Here is a 22208-nt window from a genome sequence, read left to right on the forward strand (position 1 = left end):
TCCCATTCTTCAACTAGCATTTGTCGCAAGTCAGCCAACGTGGTTGTGTTGGTCACTCTGGTACGAACAGCACGGCCAAGCTGATCCCACAAGTGTTCAATGGGGTTGAGGTCAGGACTGCTGGCAGGCCATTCCATCCTCTCCACTCCCACATTCTGGAGGTAGTCTCTGATAAACCCGCCCTGTGGGGGAACTGATTGGCAGCACCTGTGGGTACCAGAAGCTCAAAACAGGTGTCAACAGCAAAATAACCTGTTTGGCAATGGCAGAAAAGATTTGGCAAATTTTTCATGGGCGCAACCCACATACTCTGCGCTGCTGCTCATCCCACAAATGCATGTTCCTTATAAATGGGTCACCATTTGAAAGGGAACTAAACAGGCTTTCCAACTGTATATAATGTATTGCCAAAAAGCATTGTTACCACAGAGAAATAATCTACTAAACACAAATTTCCTTACTTTTTGTGCTAAGTTTATATGGGATGGTGTTTGTTTTTCTTTTACAGCTGGTATAATTTGTAGAACCGCAGCTGGTGGCCACACCAGATACTGAGGGCTACTTTTGATTTTTAACCCCCCTTTGTTCAGGGACACATTATTCCATTTCTGTTAGTCACATGTCTGTGAAAATTGTTCAGTTTATGTCTTAGTTGTTAAATCTTTTAATGTCCATACAAATATTTGCATATGTTAAGTTAGCTTAAAATATAAAAGCAGTTGAAAGTGACAGGACGTTTCTTTTTTTGCTGAGTATATGTCACAACACCTTCACTATCCATTAGATTATTAATCTGCTACTTGCATGAAAGTCAATTGTGTATCTATAGTATCTAAGTAAGATGCATCACTCAGCTGTTTGCCAGTTTCTACTGGTTCAAAAAGGGATGAGAGTTGCAGTTTTATCTTCAGTTGAGAAAACCAGCTCAGTATCAAGGTCCATAGCTGTTCCCAAGGTCAAGACTGACCTGTGAGCCTCATATACAAGGTTTCCAATTCATGATTACTTGTAGGATTTTCAGAAAACCCAACTATCACTTCTGATACTTAAGTATTCCCCTCTTTCTGTTTTTACTCTATCTCACTTTGAGCTACATCAATTGGATGTGAGAACAAATTAATTAAAAGGCAGTTCTCTTGTTTCTAAGATTGGCAGTTTCAAAATAGGCTCAACAGGAAAAAGTCTGTCTGGCAAATGAGCAGTTTTAAAAATGTTTTGCAAAGTTCCACTGGGATTTTAAGAAGGATGGAGTAACTGCATTGCCAGTGCGCTTACCTAACTGAAGAACAGTGTCTGACATCAATAATAATAATCATAATCATAATAATGAGTACTATACACATTACACCACTGGCCCATAAAGAGAATATATTGTCGACAAAATCTAGCCAAAGTGAGGCTGCCTGTTTGCCTTTGCTTAGTGTAACCAAGAGGAAGAAGGGTTCAGGGTGGGGCAGAGGGGAGGTTGGCCAAGCAACAGTTTGAGTTATGATGAGGCAATTTTAATGATGTTCTGGTCGATGCACCAAAAGCCCCAGTTGACTCTTTTCTGTTTCGGCATGGAGAAGAAAACATTCCTATTTTTCTCTGGTGCCAAAAGTTAATTGAAAACATTTCAGGGCAAAGTATGGTCTGGGGCCCCCATATGATTCTCATCCCTTCATTATCCTCAACAATGATAAAAAGGCATTACAATTATTAATGGTTGGAGGAGAGGCCTTCGCTCTTAAAGTGACAGTGGCAGGCTTTTGCTTCTCATAACAAAGGCCCAGAAATGCCTTCCCCACATGACTTTGTTGGTATTTTTTCGCTGCCATTGTAGGATTTATTATTTTCTTTCTAAGACAGTTTAATCTTAATGATAGCTCATGTTTTTCAGAGTAAAGTCATACATAATGAAGAGTTCCAAACTATGATAAAGATCATCAAAGCTTCATAGAGAAGTTAGAGAAGACCACATCTAATTGTAAGAGAACTAACTTTTGCACAAATGAATGTATCAGCAGGAGTTAGACTGAGCAATAAAGCTGAACTTTCTCACATAACTCCTCTGTCTTCCTCTGGGATAGCTGTCTCCTCATGCTCCCCCACTCCCTGAAAGGGGTGACAGAGGGAAAGAGTGAATGAAGTGCCCCCGCATTGTGCTGCTGCGCCATTGTGTATTTTGCATCTCCATAATAGAGGTGCCACTCGACTTCTCTTCCAATCAATGGGCTGGAGGGCCCATCTCTTTTCCTCGAAAAGCAACATGGCTGCTGTCAATAGTTTCAAGACCCATTATCACAGGTGAAGGAGGGGTCACTGGCTTTTTTTTGTAAGTATAGAGAGCTGACTGACTCATAACATCAGTCAGAGGCATGTAAACAGACACATGTACCCTGCACCATACCTGCTATCACTCATTAAAAACTGCATTATACACTGAAAATACAAATTCTAAAATCTGACTGAAAAAAAAATCCAATCAACTGAAAGCACATTTGTGATATAAAAAAGTTTTTTTCCGCAACCGCTGTCAAGAAATGTTCTGCATGTTGGAACAGATTAAAAATAATTATGGTGAGCATACTGAACTTTTGAACTGTTGTTGACCTGTAAAGCAAAAAGTCCTTTGTAGGGGATTTACAAAGAAATGTTTTAAGGCCTAAACCATATTCTGAGTATACTGACACTTATTACTTAAATAATGCATCTAGTAAATAGTGAACACCAAGACCTATGACTGAGGAGGAACCGTTTTGGCTTAGGCCTCGAAGTGCAAAAGTGTTAAAACCACTTTGGTTGTGTACTTTTAGTGACATCTGGTAAATAATTGTGTTAAATGCCTTCAAAAAAAAGAGTTCATTTGGTGATAGCTTTAAGCATCACCCTAGCACATTTTGCTAAAAGTAGCAATCATGGCTAAAAGATCAGATTTTGACTTTTTCTTATTTCTGTAAGCCTATAATGAATCTGATGTACTTAAATTGAACAAAAAAAGAACAGATTACTTTAAATGAACCACCTTTGCTTTGCACTCCTTTGATAAAAACATGAAGCCTAAAACTTAAAAAAGAAATCAAAAAAGACTCAATATTAACAGTTAAAGGCAGAGCCACACTTTCCAATGAATCGTTTTAATACTTTTCTTTATTTAATGTGCATGTACATACAGAGGAGTGTGTTCTTAATGGGCACCTAATATCTCCACTCACCCGAACACAGACATCTTTTTTTTCTCTCAGTGTGTCTTTGTAAAGACTTCTGACAAATGCACAGGGTGAGGATAAACAAACTGACCGAACAGCTCCTTGGCTCCATTTGTGCTGCAAATCCCCAAGAGGAGGAGTTTACCTTGTCTGTTTGAACAGTTTTCAAGGCTTAACACTTTATACTTTACACAAACGTCCATGTTTACAAGGTCAAGTGTATCAGTCGTACAAGCTTCTTGTTTCAGAGGCATTATCTGCCCTGGGATCTTAGACACATTTTAGTGGCTTACATCAACTTTGGTTTTTAATGAAGGGGTTGTGGAGAAAGTCTCTGTACAAGCGAAAATTGCTCTGCTATAACAGCAAATCTCTGATATGGTCACATCATGGTGAATAAACCCAGTTTTTAAGACTTTTAGGCACCCTTAGACTAAACATTTTCCTCTGTGGTCATAACGCGGTGAAAGATTGGGACTCACCTATTATTACAGTGCAAATCTCTTCTCACTTATAAACAAATATTTGGACAAAAATATTTTTTTATACAATATACTGTACAATCTATCTTTAAAAAGCTGACATACAAAGAAAATAGGCTCCATTCAGCATTATCAGATGACTAACATTTTGTAACTGAAATATAACATATGCTATGCTATTGAGTGATTTACAAACAGCATGTGTGTGAACATGTGCAGATGTGTAGCAGAACGTTTAGTGTTACAAGTAAAAGTCCCAAATGTTAGTTTAACGACACCAAAACGGCCATTTTTGCAGACAGATTCTTGATTTTGTTGATTCACAAAGAGCAAAACCACTGACTTTCTAGCTGCCCTCAATGGCAGCAGCTTTTTTAGATAAATTTGGTCAAAACCAAAATGGTGGTCAAGACATTTAGGACAGTCTGACAAAGTGGGGAGCCACTTGAGTTTTCCACATATTGATAATCCTCCTGGTCGATGTAATCGTCTTCAGAGTCATCCTCGGCGTCTGAAAATCCGCTTCCCGCGAACCTATCACTAGAATCAGAGCAGAACGTTTTCATGCTGACTTTTATATACTCGCATATGTTCCTCTCCGTGCCGTCACACACACAAGTGTCTAGCTGTTGCGCTTTCGGTATGGAGCGCATGTTGGCGATCACTCTGCGGCACCCGTCAGAGCACCTTTCCCCTCCGAAAAGTTTTCGGCAGTGATATAAATAATCCCTCATGGCAGAGCTACACGACTGGTCCATCTCGCACTGGCGCCGGGCCTCGGTGCAGCCCACGGTGCTGGTCCGCGGCAGGCACGGCTCGATGGCTTGTTTGGTGCTTCTGCAAACCGGGTCGAGGGCGCAGTCGCAGTCCTCCAAAGCCGGGCCGCTTCGGGTCAGATTGAGCTGAATGAGAGAGGATATGCAGTGGCTGGGGCACTTCTTACGGTCCCCACTGATAACAGAGGCGCAGGCATAAAGGTACTGATCATACGCGTAATGGCACTCCGGCTCTCCGTGGCACTTCAGGATGGCTTTCCAGCAGACCAGCTGACGGCTGTGGTTGGGAGATCCGACACATACACCGACGATTAGGATCAATACACTGCATATCAAAACCGCTGTCCGCTCCATCAATATGGCACGACTTGCCATTTCCAGGAAGAATGGATCTTAAAAAAGTTAGACTTCATATGGGCTTCTGTAGTTCCATCGCGCTGCGTCGAAACAAGGCTACTCCTCAATGCTTTCATATCATGTCACAGTTGAGGACTTGACGTCAATGAGGCGCCAGGATGGCCATGACAAGCCAATCATTTTAAGATCTAAAACAGTTTCAAAGTTGAGAAAAAGGTTCCAGTTTTCGCCAGTCCCAGTCCGGTTTTGGAGGCTTCACGTGCGTAGCCTTTGTGTCGTCCAGCACCCACACAGACGTGTACGTGTTTGGAGTCCCCTTCCAAACTCTTCCCAAGTACCCTACCGCGATATAGCCGTGTTCCTAAAGTCAATCATCCGCTTTCAATTCCAGCCAGCATCCTCTCGAGCTGCGGCAGCTTTGTGATGAAGGCTGTGGTGATGGGCTGATTAGGTTACTGCAACAACCCCCTCCGATTGGTCCGATAGACTGTTGTGATTCTGTCGTCACGCGCGGGCAGTGACGTTTTCAAACGGAGGTAAAAGAAAACTTTCTGCAAAGGGTACTTTTAATTATCTTATGATAAAAAACGACTTGTAATTTCAAATTATACAGAGATTTGTTAACCCATTGTCTTTTATGAGATCACACATTAGTTTTTTTTTTTTTTTTTTTATATCTATGGAGTTACAGTGATGAAGAAAGTATTCAGATATTTTGCTATAAAAGTATACCATAGTGTAGAAATACTCCACATGTAAAAGTAATACATCTACAATTTTACTTAAGTAAACATACATAATTCTAAGTGTTCAAATAATGTATACTTAAAGTACCAAAAGTAAAAGTAGTTATTATGCAGAATGACTGTATATCATATTATTGAATTATAATTATTGATGCATTCATTTGTACACCACGTTAGTGTAGCAGCTGCAGCAGAGTGCCTTATTTATATACTGCCAGTAGCTTGCGCTACCCCCTTGGATCAATAAAGTCTCATCTTATATTGTATTATTAAGCCGTAGAAAAGTCATTGTTAATTTAAGGTTTAAAAAAATGTAGGAGTAAACAGTACAATGCCTCTAAATTGTAGTGAAGTAGAAGTATAAAGTAGCAGAAAATAGAAATACTCAAGTAAAGCACTAAAAGCTGTACTTACAGTAAGTACAGTACTACTTTGTTACTTTCCACCACAGTTTTTCTTTATAATGGTCAAAAGTAGATAGATGTTCTCCGTAGTCTTTCCATAAATCTCTTACTTTGTGTTGCGCTGCTATAAAGTTTGGATTTCACATGATATATAGCTCAACTACTGTGGTCTCATTCTTGAATAATTGCTCATCCCTGCATTGAGACCCATATGTAATGAGGCACAGCTTCTTTGGAAAACACTTGGATTGTGTTGCTTCCCCGCAGGGAGAGGCGACAGCTGTTATAACACATGCAGAGCTCCTGTCTTACACTTTCCACCATGAAACATAACGAGCCTTGATTGCATAGCTATGATACAGCTACCCGTCAACGCTGCACACACACATTTGCACACACCAATAAAGACATGACAGCTTAGAGGTTTGAAAACTATGGTTTGCTGATATGGAGCTGGGAAAGTACCAGATGCCTTCATATGAGAAAAGTAAAAGAAAAAAACCCCACATTTGGCTGTTTTTTACTGCCCATTCTGTGCAAGTGTAAGCAGCGGTGTGAAATCCTAATGACCCTGTACTTTACCTTTTGGTGAAGGCATTTCCTATTTCCTAACAATAACACTTAACAAGAAAAAGAGGGTGAAGAGGAATAACAACTTCAGCCACACACCATGTAAACAAACACCTAGCATGAAACCACTTGGAATGAAAACCGAACGGATCTGTTGGGGCCTTAAGTCTGAAAACAAAACCACTCAGTCATTCCAATAACTCTGTTCTTCTGACCCCGTCACATCACCACTCTATGACCACAAAGATCTGGCAGCTCTCACGGGACCCTCAGACCCCCCGATTCCAATTAGAGAGATTAGAGAGGAGTCAAGACAAGTGCAGAAGAGTTTCTTAGCCAAACAACCCAAAACACCCCCCTCCACCTCCTCCAGTTGGCATACCAGAGCAACAGGATGACTGCAGACTCAATTTAGAGCAACATCAAAGTGGGGGTTAGAGAAAGCCCAAATGGTGAACTGCTCAAGGGTCTACATCGACATCGACTACAAAGAGCCTGACATCAGCCCAGATTGCTAAGGATAAAGACGGCTCTTAACAGAGATAGATATGGGTGCTGTGTCACTGCTGAGGACGTGACTATTCAGCATGTTTTTAACTTGCGAGCAAGGTTTGGGTACCTCTAACTTTTGCCCTTTGTAGAGCCACACACTCTGATGCACAAGGCCTGTACAAAGCTTTCTTTTCAACAACAAACTAAAGATACACACCCTGACCACAGTTGCATTTCCCTTTTAAGAAGGAGTTCATAATGCATAGCAGTACTAAAATCCCATCAGTGTTGGATGGCAGCCAGATGAGAACAACGGCCAGATTCAGTCGAGCCAGTGGCTCTGTATGATGGAGCAGGCAGCTGCTCTCCCCCAAACTGTACCTCTTAAATTACTCTAATACATCACTCAGATGCTTTACTTTTATACCAAACTTCTCAGATTGTTCTGAGGGTAATATAAGGCCAGTGTCCTTTGCAGTTTTGTCCTCCATTTATTTTAAACGAGTACCTCCAGATATGTACATCCTGTACATGCGGTTGTTCATGGCGACTTGAATATAATAGTGTTTCCAGAATAGGAATGTGGTTCCCGAGAGTAGATTTGTAAATACTCATGCAGAGACAGACATGCTCTTCAGCTTGTCTCCACTGCTGTCAGAAGTCATTACACACAAGCTGCTATGCCAGAACAATTCACTGAACTTTGTATTCAAGTGCTTCCAAGCCCAGAGAGAGGCAGGGAGAGAGGGAAAAGAGAGGGGGGGAGGAAAAGGAGTCAATGTTAAAAAGCTGCCAAGTGTTTTTCTGCCTGCATTTATTTTTATTTTTCTGTGGCTCAGATGTCTATCTTAGACATGCTGATATTTTGTCTTCATTCTTTTCATGAGAGGAATTCGTATGCTTTTGGTGAAAACTAGAAAATAACTTGCATGCATAGTCATGACATGAATATGCAGTAAGTGTCATCTTATATCAAGTCAACAACACAGCACTGCAGTATTTTTGTTTTTTGGTTTGGGCCAGAAAAATGTGATGGTTCAAAGTGATTTGAGCCACACACAGCGGCATAATGTCGGTCTGTCGGTCAACAACTACTGGATAGATTGCCATGAAATTCTGTACAGTCATTCATAATCCCCAGAGGATCAATCCTAATGATTTTGGTAATAACGTGAAGTATGCTCTAGCTCTTTCTATGCTCTTTCCATTTTTGTTTTTCAACGACTACTGGATGGATTGTCATGAAATTTGGTACAGATATCCATGGTACCCAGATAATGAATCCCCTGACTTTTTATCCAGGGCCACTAGCAGGTCAAGGCTTTCACTTCAAGTGAAATATCTCAATATCTTCAAGATGAACTGCTACAAATTCTCATACAGACATTCTTAGTTTCCAGACATGGGTGATCATCTCTCTCCCATCTATTCTATAGATTGCCATCAAATTAGATTTTAATATATATATATATCATGAGCATTTAGCTCACCAGCACAAGTTTCTCTCCCTATGTGTCTTTCGAGACTCCAGCACGCTGTTATCACACCAGAGATGTTTCAGGATGGTACCACATGTTCTGAGAGTGCATCCCTCTGGGGGAAGCCATGCACCACGGCAGGAAAACGCTTTGACTTTGAACTCACAGAAGAGAACAGAGCCACAAATTCAAACATGGGTCATCCAGGCTCTAAAGTACCCAAGAGTAGTCTAAAAAGTTATATTCGCCGAAGCCAAATGTTTGTAATGTGGTATGATGCGAGGATGAACACATAGACAATTGTTGTCTTTTATTGGTTTCCCATTAGCAAAGCTTTCGGATTCCTTTGGCTTGTTTCAAAGAACAGATTAACATCACAACAGGGAGTAAAGTTGGATAACGTTACAAAAAGATTCATGCTCATGTTGTTATTGTTTCACTTAAGGGTTCTGCAGCAAAGCAGATGGGGCTGTTAAATAGATTAGAACAGAGAGTTAAACTCCAGACAGAGAGACAATGGTTTTGCCATCACAAAGGACTGTTATTGACAGTGGGTGTAGTAGATTGATTACACCTGCAGTCAAATCTGTGTTAAAAGGAACAACTGGAACTCTCCAGGATTACTTATCCCTGCAGTATAGAGATACTTAGTGACAGTGGTCAGGTATGTAAGATAACAGAGCCATTTCTTTTCAAAGAAGAAAGGGAAGAAAATAAAGCCACACATTTCCCCAGAGCTAATGAGGGCATCTGTGTGCAATAAAAGGAAGGGTGTAGCTATGGGGCCATTATTGTAGTAAAACGATTTGCAAATGTGTGTTTTCTCTACGAATGCACATATCTATGTACATATTTACAGATTTGTCTACACATTTACAAAACTGAATACACTTGCAAATCTGCATTTACATTAGAGTTGTTCAGATAACAATTCCGATACCAGTATCAGAAATGCCTCTGATTCTGCCTAAAATGCACTGATCCGACACTACATAATTTAGTATTTTATATATATATATATATATATATATATATATATATATATATATATATATATATATATTTCTTTTTTACGCACTGGTATCAGATCTGTACTCTGTATCGGCCAATACGCAAGTATTGGAACATCTCTAATTTACAATTCTGATTACGCAGACACAGATTCTTTAACACATGTGCAGATTCCTGTACACATTCACACATCTCAGTACACATTTAGAGATCATTTTACACAAATCTGAAATTACACACACAAGGATTGAGATACAGTTGCACAACTCTCCACACACATTTGCAAATAGTTTTGCTACAATAATGGCCTCGTATTTAGCTATTACAGAAGAAAAAGAGACTAAGACAGACTGTTTTTTTTTTTGTTCGAAATGTAACCTCTCCTTTCCAGGCTCTGATCGCATCGGATTAAACAAATGAGATATGTTTATTACTGAGTTTTAGTTCTGTCCTTTAAACAGAGCCAAGTAGCGGGTTCCCCATTTCCAGTCTTTGTGCTATGCTAACTTAATTGGCTGCTGGCTTCCACCTTATGCTTAATGGACAAATATAGTGATATCAATCTTCTCATCTAACTCTCACTTAATTTCCCAAAATGTACTATTCCTTTAAGCGCTCAAGTAAGACAACATAGAAAGAGGTTATGTTTTCTTAAAAGATATGAGACTTTAGTAAGAGCTAGAAGAAATCATTGTGGGATTATTACTCTGCATGCATGTAGGAACACAGTACAGTCCTACGACAGAGCTGGAGAAGCAGAATCCAAGATTGCCAGTCTTTTATTTCCATGGCACATTCTCTAACTTAGCCTGTCTGGCATCCTGCCAATGTGGGGCACATTTTGAGCTCAATCTTTAAGGCGTAGCTGCTGTTTTCAGGAGACAAAAAATGAGACGTGACCCAGGGCTTCCCTGGCATTTGCCTGAATAATCACAAGGTTTGAGCAGAATTGAAGATACTGCTTAAACAGCATGGGCCATTGGTCCTAGAATATCTTCCTGCCAGCCTTAGGAGTATTCTTAGAACTTCAGGGTAGACGCGTGTGGGCTGATTTAGGACATTGTGGCGAACAATTGCTGATGCAGTTGACAAAGGCTTATATAATTCCAGCTCAGCGTAAAAACAGCCCAAGACACATAATAACTGCAGGACTGTATGGGAAGAATGACACATCCCTCATGCAAAAATATCCAGACATATACAAATGCAAACATATAAGAGCATCCTTTCATTCACTATATTTTCATTAATGTGGATGGAGAGGCATGTAGTTTGGTAGTTTGATTCCTTCCATTTATATAATGGTTATTGTTCCTAAACTACACGCATATCCTCCAAGCTGAAGACTCAAGGTTTATGAAGAGTCTGGTGGTCAAAGCGCAGATGAGGCTGTCTTCAGTGACAGTAACCACATGCTCTTAATCCAAACACACCACCCTTTGTAAGGCGCAGCAGCATCGGTGGTCTGGTCCAACTGTCCCGACATGACACCATAAAATAAATCAAGATAATCTAAGTGGACTTTTTTCCCACTTCCATAGACAAATACCACAAACTATCATGGCTTCTACTGTATTTGAAACATCATAAATGAAACAAGAAAGAAGATCAAACTTCTTTCAGGATTCAGGAATTATTCAGAGGACACATGCTTGCAATAGAATATTACTTTGTCCTATTTAGCTTAGACAATAAGCATAAGGCATTGTTACAGATATACAAGTCTCCTCTGCATGAGTAGATGAAGGTAAACTTAAGAGTAGCAGATACTGGACAAGATCAGGGCACTGCAAGCATTAATGTTGCCTAGTAACATAACTTTGTAAAAAACATTTCAGTCCTTTGCCCTCTAAACTGCATTAATGGTTTCTCCCATCCAATTTGGCTTTAATAGACTTACATCAGTTTCTCCAAATTGACAAAAAAGCTTGGGTACCGAGAGACTCACTCAGATGTCAGTTTGAATTTGAGATTTTGGATGTGGAACTATGAACTGCAGTATTGTGATGTGGATCTACCAAGGAAACTTGGACTGTTACCTCCAAAATAAGAGCATTTGAATGTGGCAGGGGGTGGGCAGGATTGGGAATGCAATAACTATCAGGCACAAATATGGGTCCTGTCTGGACGAAGGTTGAGGCAGTATTTGGATTAGCAGTTAGCTCCAGTCAGGGTGGTCTGGGATACAGAGTTTATGTTTAATTTAAACATAGGCTCTCTGAGTCTGTATACTGTCACTGTGCTGAGAAAAGCCATGCTGATGAGTTAAACAAAGAGGTGGGATAGTACGTCTAATGTGTATTCTGATGACTGAAGGTATAAAACCTTTCAATGGTACACAACCTGGCAGACAGAATTGTGTGTTTATAGTGGAAGTCTCTGGCTAGATATAGCTTTCATCTTTGGCTTATGAAGCTACTGTTAAAGCTGGGGACCTTTGTTGCATGTCATTCCCCATCTCTGTCTCGCCTCATTGGCTCTCTCTACCGTCTGCTATCTTATAAAGAAACAAAAAGTGCCTCCAAAAAGAGCAAAAAGTCCACAGCCGTGCTAGACGCTTTGTGAGTCTGTACTTAGTCTTGAACTAAATGCTAATATCAGCATGCTGACATACCCATATTCACCCTCTTACTTTATCGTGTTAACATGCTAATGTTTGCTAGTTAGCACTAAATACAAAGTAGCTACAGCTGAGACTGATGGTATGTGGTCATAAACCAAAACGACACACCGAAACGTGTCAGCAATGTTTGCTTTGATGGTGTGCCACGTTCTCTCTACTTTAGTGCTGAGTTGTTGAGATGTTTCACTGAAAACAACAACCTCATAGCGTTGCTAGAGGAAAAGTCAGAAGATCATCAAAGTCAGTAGACTGTCTAGATTTATCTTGCAGAGATCTGAGAATGGTTAACCATAGTTCTCATAGAGTTTAAAATGCCAACACAAAGGAAGGCCAAGGCAATGGCTATCCAACCTAAATGAGTGGATTTCCTGGCGGAAATTCCGTCGGCAACGGAGCAATCCCGGAAGTGGAACGTCGAGGATATAGACTATCGACCGACTGACCAACAGAGCCACACTGCTAGCATGGCTAAAAAGAACATGTTTGTTATTGCCTACTTTTATTTCATAATATGTGCCCTTTATTTAATTTCTGCATGAACATAAATTGAGGATCTATTGTCTTTGTGATCTTTCTTTCCATCCTGCACCAGCTAAACAAAAGATGTGTTGCAGAGAAGAGGGAGGTTGTTGAGTAAGCTGTCAGCTGCACAGACAAACCACAGACGCAACGCTATAACACTCTTCATTAGAGTGTAAAGTAAACCGAGCCTGTCTGCACATGGGCTGGATATCAGACAGACAAGGAAGGGCTACAACGGAAAACAACAGGTACTGACCTGTCATGGCTAGACAGAGAGAAAAGGACAAAACAGTGTTGCAAAGGCCTGACACATTGTTTTATATTAAATTAAGAACACATCAGTTGGCAGAGGCAGCCATGAAATTATTTGGCTAAATACTGTGGTATGCTGCCTTCCACTGTTCTTTCAAGCCTCTGTTATATAACTTTAATTCGACATTGTTCTGCTTTTGTCTGAGAAAAATTAATAGTCAGACAGTGATGCAGCTAGATGTAACAAGTCACTCCTTAGGGGGGAAAAGGAACTGCCTTTCTTTTTTTTTTTGATTTAAAGATAATTTTTTGGGCATTTCCGGCCTTTATTTTTGACTGGACAGCAGAAGTCATGAAAGGGGAGAGAGAGGGGGAATGACATGAAGCAATGGACCGCAGGTTGGAGTTGAACCCGGGCCGCTGCATCAAGGAGTAAACCTCTATATATGGGCACCCGCTCTACCAACTGAGCTACCCAGGCGCCCAGGAAGGAAATGCCTATCTACAGACACTGCAGCTAAACACATTTAACAATAATCCTTAAAGGTGCAGTAGGTAAGCATTATAAAACTAACTTTCTGTCATATTTGCTGAAACTGACTAACTGTGTGTCAATTACTGCTCGTGCACACGCATTCATTCTCCCTTGTGTGGGGAGGGGCTTAGGAGACCGTTTTGGGCTTTAGCAGAAAGGGGGGGAGGGATGTTGATGTTCAAATTCTTTGGCTAAATTCTGGATCTTCCCAATCCTACCCACAGCCCCTTTAAAGTTTTCAACTTAGATTGAATACTTATTCCAAAAGTATGATGGTTATTCAAACCAAGATATGTCATCTCATCTTGTTCTTCATACATGAGCACACACACTCACATACACACCACGCACAGTAGCGAGGGAAAAATAAACTGGCTGGGTTTTGCTTTTCCTACAAAATCTAAATATTGACTCAGTAGCCTATAATCATACACAGACTGAACAAAATTGAAATAAACAAGTGTGCCTGTAATGTGTAAGTGTTTGTGTGTCTCATGGACACTGAGGCCCTTGAATGCTGACACTGACAAACACACACAAAAAGAGGAAGTGGTTCAGTTTTGGAAAATACCAGACAATATGGATTCCATCCAGCACGCTGGAGCTACCTACATTTATTTTGTATCCTCTATATATACAAAGAAGTTCTTTTGAAAGCACTGAGCCTTCCGTCTCTGATCATACATCTGCTATCAATTCACATAATTTAACTTTCGTATGACTCACATGCAATATTCGTGAGGCTTTGGATTGCCAAGATGTAAGTAAAAAAAAAAAAAAAAAAGCCAATAAAAATTCCATTATGTTCTCAGAGGAGCGTTTCGCTTCAAAGCCAAGTTTCCAAGTGACATCAGCAGCCAGAGATCCACAAAGCTATGTTATTATTGTGTTGTAACATCATTAAAAGCTCATTAAGTTTCATATTAGACTTTCAATCAAATTATCTTTTCTTTGCTGGAAGCTACAGTACAATATCAGCAAAAAATACAGACTGTGTATGCCGACATCGAAGGCATTGCTGTTCTACGGACCATAATGACTGCTTTCCTAAATAAACTCAATTGATTGAATGAGGCTTTTGTGTTAGCATACTGTTGAAATCTTTTTGTTTTTCTCAGTGAGTCTTTATGGCTCATTAGTTGAGGGGCAAAGCTGAAACATGAAGGCCTGTCAGGGTGTGCTGCTGATGCCAGAAATCAGAGGCTAACCAGGAAACAGCAAGTTTGTTAAGAGAAAGTTGTTAATGGACAAAAAGTTTGTACTTTTTAAAAGATGTTCTACTGTCGTTTTTGTTTATGCTTTTATGTCCCATTAGATTAAAAGAATAGTTCAACATTTTGGGACGTTTATTCGCTTTCTTGGCTTGGATGAGAAGTCTGATACCACTGTCATATTTGTCCATTAGATATGAAGCTGGACCCAGCAGGCGGTTAGCTTAGCATAAAGACTAGAAACAGGGGGAAACAGTTAGCCCGGGTCCAGTGCTCGAATTATCTTTTTGTCTTTAAGGGGGTCTCTCTATCTCATAAAAAAAAGTTGGCACACCCTGCACATAGCCTAACAAGGCTATACAATTAAATAGTCTAGGCGCGAGTGGCGCTTTTGCGCAGTATATGCGCACGGTAGGCCTACGCTATTATCTTGACACACGCACACAACAGAGATTTTTATTTTTTACAGAAATGGAGTCCTTTTAATTAATTTCAACATATTGATTGTAATAGTCCATATTTCATTTCAATTTCGCAATACAAAGAAATAGACTAAACGATTTAGTCTGAGTGTCATTCTCAATTTCACAATGAAATAAAACGTAGCTCATTTGAACCAGACCACCGTCTCAGATATCCTCAGTGTCAAACACAATAATGCATTAAGAGTCTTTAACTTATACTCAGGGAAAATGCACTAACTGGCAGAAATGAATAAAGCCATTGCGCAGCCAAACTATGTTCTAGTCTTATAATGTGCACGTAGTGATAACAACACCTGGGTGTTCAGTCGTCTCGTGTGTTGAACCGTGGAAATAAATAGACAATTTTGGAATTTGCACTGCGATGTTGTCGGGAAGCCTATTCACTGAATATTCCGCCATCAGAGATTGCATTGTATTGCTGACAGGTGTTTCAAAATATCTGGGAACTTTTCCGGAGCTCTGAATGGCAGAGGATAGCTACAGATTTAGTTAAGATGTGTTGGTGGTATTTACCTCAAAAGCACATTAAGCTAAAAGCAAGGTGACTTCTTCGGACTTGCGAGTGCTGTCAAGTCGATCGTAGCCTATGCGGTTTGATCACATAGCCTAGTGGTGTGGTGGTGAAGGCAAGTCATGCTGCGTTCATGAGCGTAGTGTAGGCTCAGGTCTACGTCCCATAGTAGCCTATATTTTATATTTTAATTTAACGTCTTTAATGGTAAGAGACCGCACAGGGATGGATAATGAGCGTTGTTTAAGATTAAATTACAATGCCACATATGGCAGACACCTTCAGATGTGAGAGACCCCCTCAGATTTTTGACTTTGTTGCTTTCATAGGAGCCAGTCCTCACTCTATGGGAGCTCAGCTCCCTCTGGCTCCCACGTAATTCGAGCACTGCCCAGGTCTGTCTAAACGTACCAAAAACCTTGGTAGCATCCAGGTGTGAATGTGTGTAAACATTCTGTTATACTTCAGCCCAAAGTGTTCTATAGACTAAATTATACAGACTAGGCTTCCAAAACAATTTGAGCAGATAGTTAATGAAATAAAAGTATATTTCAGCCTTTGAAAGAGGCTAAAATTGTATGTGGCGGATGCGTAGTGGTAACAAAAAAACAACAAAATGGCAGATTTTGATGAGAATAAAACTACAGGACTCTTTGCAATTCAATGAACATGTGCATTTGCCTTTATTTAAAAAAAAGAATACAGGGACAAAACTCTCTACAAATAACACTTACAGCAGCAAGATGGAACTAGCATAGTGTGAGGCCCAGTGAGGGGCCCAGTGAGGTTCCCGGTTCCTTCATCAGTGCAGTTGAGGAAATGAGTAGAAAGCATTTAACAATGAATGTCCCGATTGAGCCTCTTGATTGTGCTGTTAGTCCTGCAACGAGACTGAAAAAAAAAAACCGAAACAAGAAAATGATTTATTATCCCAGACAGTTTGCTCATTTATGCCTATTATATACAGTCTTGTTTATGGATGATACGTAACAAAAATGAATACCTCATTTCTTATGCTTCTTACAGATGGAAAGATACTCCATCACGTCGTCAGGGGATCCCAGGACAATGGGAACTCGCTCGTGGATGTTGGTGGGCTGGATGTCAAGAACATTCATGGATCCTGTGGTGGCCATGCCTCCTGCCTGCTCCATAATGTAGGCCATGGGGTTGCATTCATACAAAAGCCTCAGCTGCGCCACAAGAAGCAGAAATATGAATGAGAAGATACAAGACAAAACAACTTATGTGTGTATTTTTACGGCAACTTGACATATATGTAGATGATCTAAAAATGATCCCATAATAAAACACTTTTTTTGTCCATTTGTATAAGCTCCACTGCTAACCTTGCCCTTCGGACTCTTGACATTAGCAGGATATAAAAAGATCCCTCCGTACACCAAAGTACGATGAACATCAGCGACCATTGAACCAACATATCGACTGCCATATGGAGCAGAACCATCCTAGAAACACACACATTTAATGTAGAATTATAGTCAGCATGTCACTTATATATTCAGAATCCAAAAATATGTTGCAGCCAATACCACATTGGGCCTTTGCAATGGAATAATACATAAAAGCAACAGCGATCGTACACTGTACACTCATGGCCATTACCTCGGGGTATTTCTTCTTTTGTAGGTACTCTGACACATCTGGATAAAAATGCTGCGCATATCCCTCATTCAAACTGTAGATTTTTCCCTTTTTCTTAATCTTCACATCTCGATCCACCAAGATGAACTCACCAATTGACTGAAAGAGAAATGCAAGGCAATAAGGCGAAACATATCTGAAAAGATGCATACAAAATGAAATGAGCAAAAATTAATCATCTATTATTAGGTCATAGGGCATTAGGTCAATATTATAATCATAGTTAATATTTAATAATAAGCTATTGCACTGTTCAATCCCTGCACTGTTCACTTTTGCACTACCACCATTGCACACACACTACCATAGCACCTTATCATGGTCATTGCATCACATGGTCAGTCCATACCAGACCTTTCTAATCACTTCACAAATTGTTAACTCTTTAAATTTCTGTGAGGGATTTTTATGTATGTGAGATATGTGTGTTTGTTATGTTATGGTTGTCTAAGCTATCCATCCATCTCAGTAAAACCTTGATCTTACGGGGTCAAGCATGAAGCAGTTGACTCCCTGACCAGTGGACAGGACCATCATGGTGGCACTGCCATACAGAGCATAACCAGCTGCCACAAGGTTTCTTCCAGGCTGCAGAGCATCCTTCTCACATGGCTCACCATCCGTAGTCTATGGAACAACGACGACGACAGTGAGAGGCATTTTACAAACAGATACGTAGTGAGTGATATATTATTATATATTACAATATTTGATTATCATTACTGTTGCATTGATGTCTTAACAGCATTTTAATGCTATAGCTGGTAGAGGTGAAGGCAATCTATGTTGTATATTGTTTGGTAGTTTAAGCTATAGCAAAACATCATATTTTATCTGATGCATTTTATAGAATTTGAATGTAAAATATTGATCGGCAAGGTAATTAGTAACTATAACGGTCTTAAAAATGTAGTGGAACAATAAGTACAATATTTCCCACTGAGATGTAGCGTAGTAGAAACACTCAAGAAAAGTACAGGCGTAAATGTACTTAGTTACATTCCACCACTGGACCCTAGTCTTTAATTTTACAGATGCTGATTTGCGTAACTCTCAAGAGGGTTTTCAGAGAAAAATATAAATTCAGGAAAAAGCCATATAAAATATACCTGAATGCCATACGAAACAGTTGGCTGATAATTACTTCAGTGTTTTTTTAATCAGCATGCAGCATCACGGTAGCTAACCTTTTTGTAGATGGCGAAAATTGTTCCAATCGAGACAAGACAGTCAATGTTTGAGGAACCATCCAGTGGATCAAAGCACACAATGTATTTTCCCTGCCAGTTGAGAACAAATAATGTTATTAATGTCACAACAATACCAGAAAAACTAAATGCAAAAATCTATAACCTGAAGAAAAAGGGACACATATTTGCACAGACATGCATACTGTACAGACGTAAGTACCCGCTTGTCTGGTTCCACAATGATGGCCCTCTCATCTTCCTCTGACACCAGCACACAGGAGGTGAAGGAGGACTTGATCATGTTGATGACCAGGTCATTGGACAGGACGTCCAGTTTCTTCACCTGGTCCCCTGTCACGTTGGTGCTTCCGGCAATGCCATATCTTCCAAGAGAGGAAAGAGGAGAAGACTGATGTGATCCAAGCCTAAATAAAAGCTATCCATTCTGATGCAATTTTAAAAACACTAGGTTTTCTTGTAAATTGTGATAAGTGACTTTGTTTGTTTTTTCACAGTACATTTGTTATTATTTTTGATTAAACCTGTGAGAAAGGTCTGAAAAGCCTGTTATCTTTTTGACCTCTGCCCTGGGGGAATGTACACAACATGTGCAGTTTACCTTTGGCCGGGGTCAAAGTTAAAACGGCTTACTGATTCTTACTCACTACTAACTAAAACTAACACTAAACCCAGATATCATCCGTCCATCCATCTTCGTTCGCTTATCTGGGGTCGGGTCGCGGGGGCAGCAGCTCCAGCAGGGGACCCCAAACTTCCCTTTCCCGAGCCACATTAACCAGCTCCGACTGGGGGATCCCGAGGCGTTCCCAGGCCAGGTTGGAGATATAATCCCTCCACCTAGTCCTGGGTCTTCCCCGAGGCCTCCTCCCAGCTGGACGTGCCTGGAACACCTCCCTAGGGAGGCGCCCAGGGGGCATGCTTACCAGATGCCCAAACCACCTCAACTTGCTCCTTTCGACGCAAAGGAGCAGCGGCTCTACTCCGAGTTCCTCACCCTATCTCTAAGGGAGACGCCAGCCACCCTCCTGAGGAAACCCATTTCGGCCACTTGTACCCAGATATCAAATCCTATTTATTTCAACACATTTAAGACAGATAAACTAATGCACTGGAATAGAAACTTGCTAACCTAAAAGTAACGTTAAAATAAAAGCAAATAATAGTAACCTTGATTGATTCATACATGTCTAATAAGGTGCAAACTGTAGTTCCCCCTTCTCATATTCTATATTTTAAAGGATTACTACTCACAGGTTAGCGATCCCAGCCTTCCTGACAGCAGTTGAAATGGCTTTGACAGCTGTGCAGATGGAGTTGAGCAAGTTCGTCAGCTCACCTGTCCCTTGGGCCTTCCTGCCCTCCTCCAGAACAAACCTGGTGAGGGTCAGCACGTTGGTATCGAAGGCTCCTTTGTCAGACATTTTACTGCCAGGTGTGGGACTGGGACCTAATGCCTCAAGTGAAATAGGTGAGCGTGGAGCCAATTGTTAAAAAGTAGACTCTAGAACTGAGCTAGGGGAAGGGACGGGGGTGTGCAACTCTTCCAGCCAATCAAAAGTGTCCTCTCTCACAGTTAGGGGTTGGTTTGATCACTTCTGTAACTGCAGGTTTAAAAGAGCAAAGTTCAAAGATAGAGATTTATTTTCAAGTAACAATCCCTGTTCACTTTGAGTAGAGACTAGGTGTCTTTTTTTCAGTCTGCACTGTACAGTTCTGCTAAATGTAAGTTGCTAGCAATGCTTTGAATGAACAAAATGACTTTAAGTCATATTTGAGTGATGTTACACTTTGGATAAGCACTTAGTCTCAACACAATTGGATTTTGTTTCACTTTGCTCATGGTGCAGAAGTGCACAATAATTGCAAAAGCTTTTAACGGAAACAATGTTTATACAGCAATACATTAATCACCTAGCTTAATTCCTATTTCCTTACAGTACATCAATATCCTATGCTTTTAGAATAGAACACATGGAATTTGTTTAGTTTTACCAGTGGCCATTGCAGTTTAACCATTGTTTTTAAGAAAGATTTGGTACACAGCTTGTACTTGATATGACTAACTCAGCACTTCTCTGGATACACAACTAAAACTGCTTAAACATTCCTTCCCTGCGTGATCCTGAAGAAGTGTAAAGTTCATATCATGGGACTCATTGTCCTTGTCTACCCTACCTGATTTTAGATAACACTATTAATGTAACGTGCAGATAAAACAGTATTTGCAAGCCAGGTAATAGACAGCAACAATCAGGGGTAGTGGTGGTAAATGTTGTCTCTGTGTCAGTGTGTCTCTGCATGCATGTAATTAGTGTATGGCTGTCTCTGTCTGTGACACAATCATGGGAAGGTAAAAAGGACTTTACATAATCCATGGAGTTACTTGACTTACAACATAGGCTTACATGAAATGTGCCAGAGACCTGTTTCACAACGGAAAGTTGAACTTTGAACGTAACAAGATACCTGGCATGATAATAGCTACCACATGAGGTAATGTATTAATAACAAGAACAGCATGTGAGAGCTTCAAAAAGTGCACAAGTGATACTGATTTTAACAAAAAACACTCATACACATCCAAAATAGTTAAAGTGCTCATATTATGCTCATTTTCAGGTCCATAATTGTATTTAGAGGTTATATCAGAATAGGTTTACATGGTTTCATTTTCAAAATATACACCATATTTTTGTTGTACAGCACATTGCTGCAGCTCCTCTTTTCACCCTGTGTGTTGAGCTCTCTGTTTTAGCTACAGAGTGAGGCATCGCACTTCTGTTCAATCTTTGTTGGGAGTCGCACATACGCAGTAGCTAGGTAAGGACTACTACCCAGTCAGTAGCAGAGTATGAGGGCGTGCTATGCTAGCAGCTAGGTGAGCATTATAGTGTGTTACAAAGTGACGAACGTTTGTCACGGAAGTAAAGGTTGGACTACAATAGAGCTGTTTGGAGCAGTTTGTGAACAGTGTTTTCTGTTGGAGATGGTAAGGCCCCTTGGGCTTTTTCACTTTGTAAACCTATAACGTGCACAAAAAAAGATATATAACACAATAGAGGAAAGGGGAAAAGCCAAAAAGCATAATATGAGCATTTTAATTAAAAAAATATATATTTTCTCCATTAACAAACTAGTCAAACTTTAAAATAACAAATTTGGTATTGCTGGTCTGGTCTAGTGTGGAGTGCAAAATGTATTTCTCCACTGTGTCCACATGATGTCGCTGTGCAGCTTACAAGCTGTTGAATATAAATGGAGTCTGGGCCAAGATTCAACTCTAAGGAGAAGGCCATTTCCTGCTGGTAACTCTGCTGTACCTTGAATCAATTTCAATTTTGTAGTTCTCTGCAAATAAAAGCAGTCACTTTATTCTTCCTTTAAACTTTCAGCACCATCAAAACTGCTCTGGTAAGGCACAGTATCATCCTGCACGATGTCAGAGTGGCCAACTTCTTTTTTGCCATTTGCTGTTAGAATTTAAATTAGTGGAATGGTACAGTTAAATCAACACAGACTATTTAAAAAAGAATACCATGTCGTTTCATTTGACTTTAGAAAACTGTCAGAATCTGCCACTAGGGAAAAGTGAATTTAGATAATACAATGGAAAAACTACTAATAAATAAATAAATAATGTTTGATAAGCTTTTACAGTAAATATACACTACAAATATAACACTGTCGAA

The 22208-nt window shown here is 40.1% G+C and overlaps 2 protein-coding genes across 2 annotated transcripts; both read right to left on the bottom strand.

Moving 5' to 3' along the window:
- Nucleotides 1-3112: 3112 nt before the first annotated feature.
- gas1b (growth arrest-specific 1b) lies at nt 3113-5246 on the bottom strand. The gene has a single exon (XM_078272127.1). The coding sequence runs from the start codon at nt 4819-4821 to the stop codon at nt 4045-4047; it is 777 nt and encodes a 258-aa protein (XP_078128253.1). The 5' UTR covers nt 4822-5246; the 3' UTR covers nt 3113-4044.
- An 11084-nt stretch (nt 5247-16330) lies between these two features.
- Nucleotides 16331-20108, bottom strand: fbp1b (fructose-1,6-bisphosphatase 1b). The gene is made up of 8 exons (XM_078271395.1): nt 19771-20108; nt 18719-18881; nt 18496-18588; nt 17795-17935; nt 17270-17407; nt 16993-17112; nt 16647-16836; nt 16331-16534 (listed from the first exon to the last, which is right to left on the bottom strand). The coding sequence occupies exons 1-7, from the start codon at nt 19938-19940 to the stop codon at nt 16648-16650; spliced, it is 1014 nt and encodes a 337-aa protein (XP_078127521.1). The 5' UTR covers nt 19941-20108; the 3' UTR covers nt 16331-16534; nt 16647.
- Nucleotides 20109-22208: the final 2100 nt, after the last annotated feature.

This window comes from Sander vitreus, chromosome 16 (assembly GCF_031162955.1).
Source record: "Sander vitreus isolate 19-12246 chromosome 16, sanVit1, whole genome shotgun sequence".
NCBI lineage: Eukaryota > Metazoa > Chordata > Actinopteri > Perciformes > Percidae > Sander > Sander vitreus.

What these genes read in the sequence shown, in the direction of transcription:
- fbp1b (XM_078271395.1), bottom strand. Translation starts at nt 19,940, where the DNA reads ATGTCTGACAAAGGAGCCTTCGATACCAACGTGCTGACCCTCACCAGG. An exon ending in TTGTGGAACCAGACAAGCGG is followed by an intron (nt 18,589 to 18,718) that starts GTACTTACGTCT and finishes CTCAACTGGCAG; the next exon opens with GGAAAATACATTGTGTGCTT. An exon ending in AAAAGAAGAAATACCCCGAG is followed by an intron (nt 17,113 to 17,269) that starts GTAATGGCCATG and finishes GTGTGTTTCTAG; the next exon opens with GATGGTTCTGCTCCATATGG.
- gas1b (XM_078272127.1), bottom strand. Translation starts at nt 4,821, where the DNA reads ATGGCAAGTCGTGCCATATTGATGGAGCGGACAGCGGTTTTGATATGC.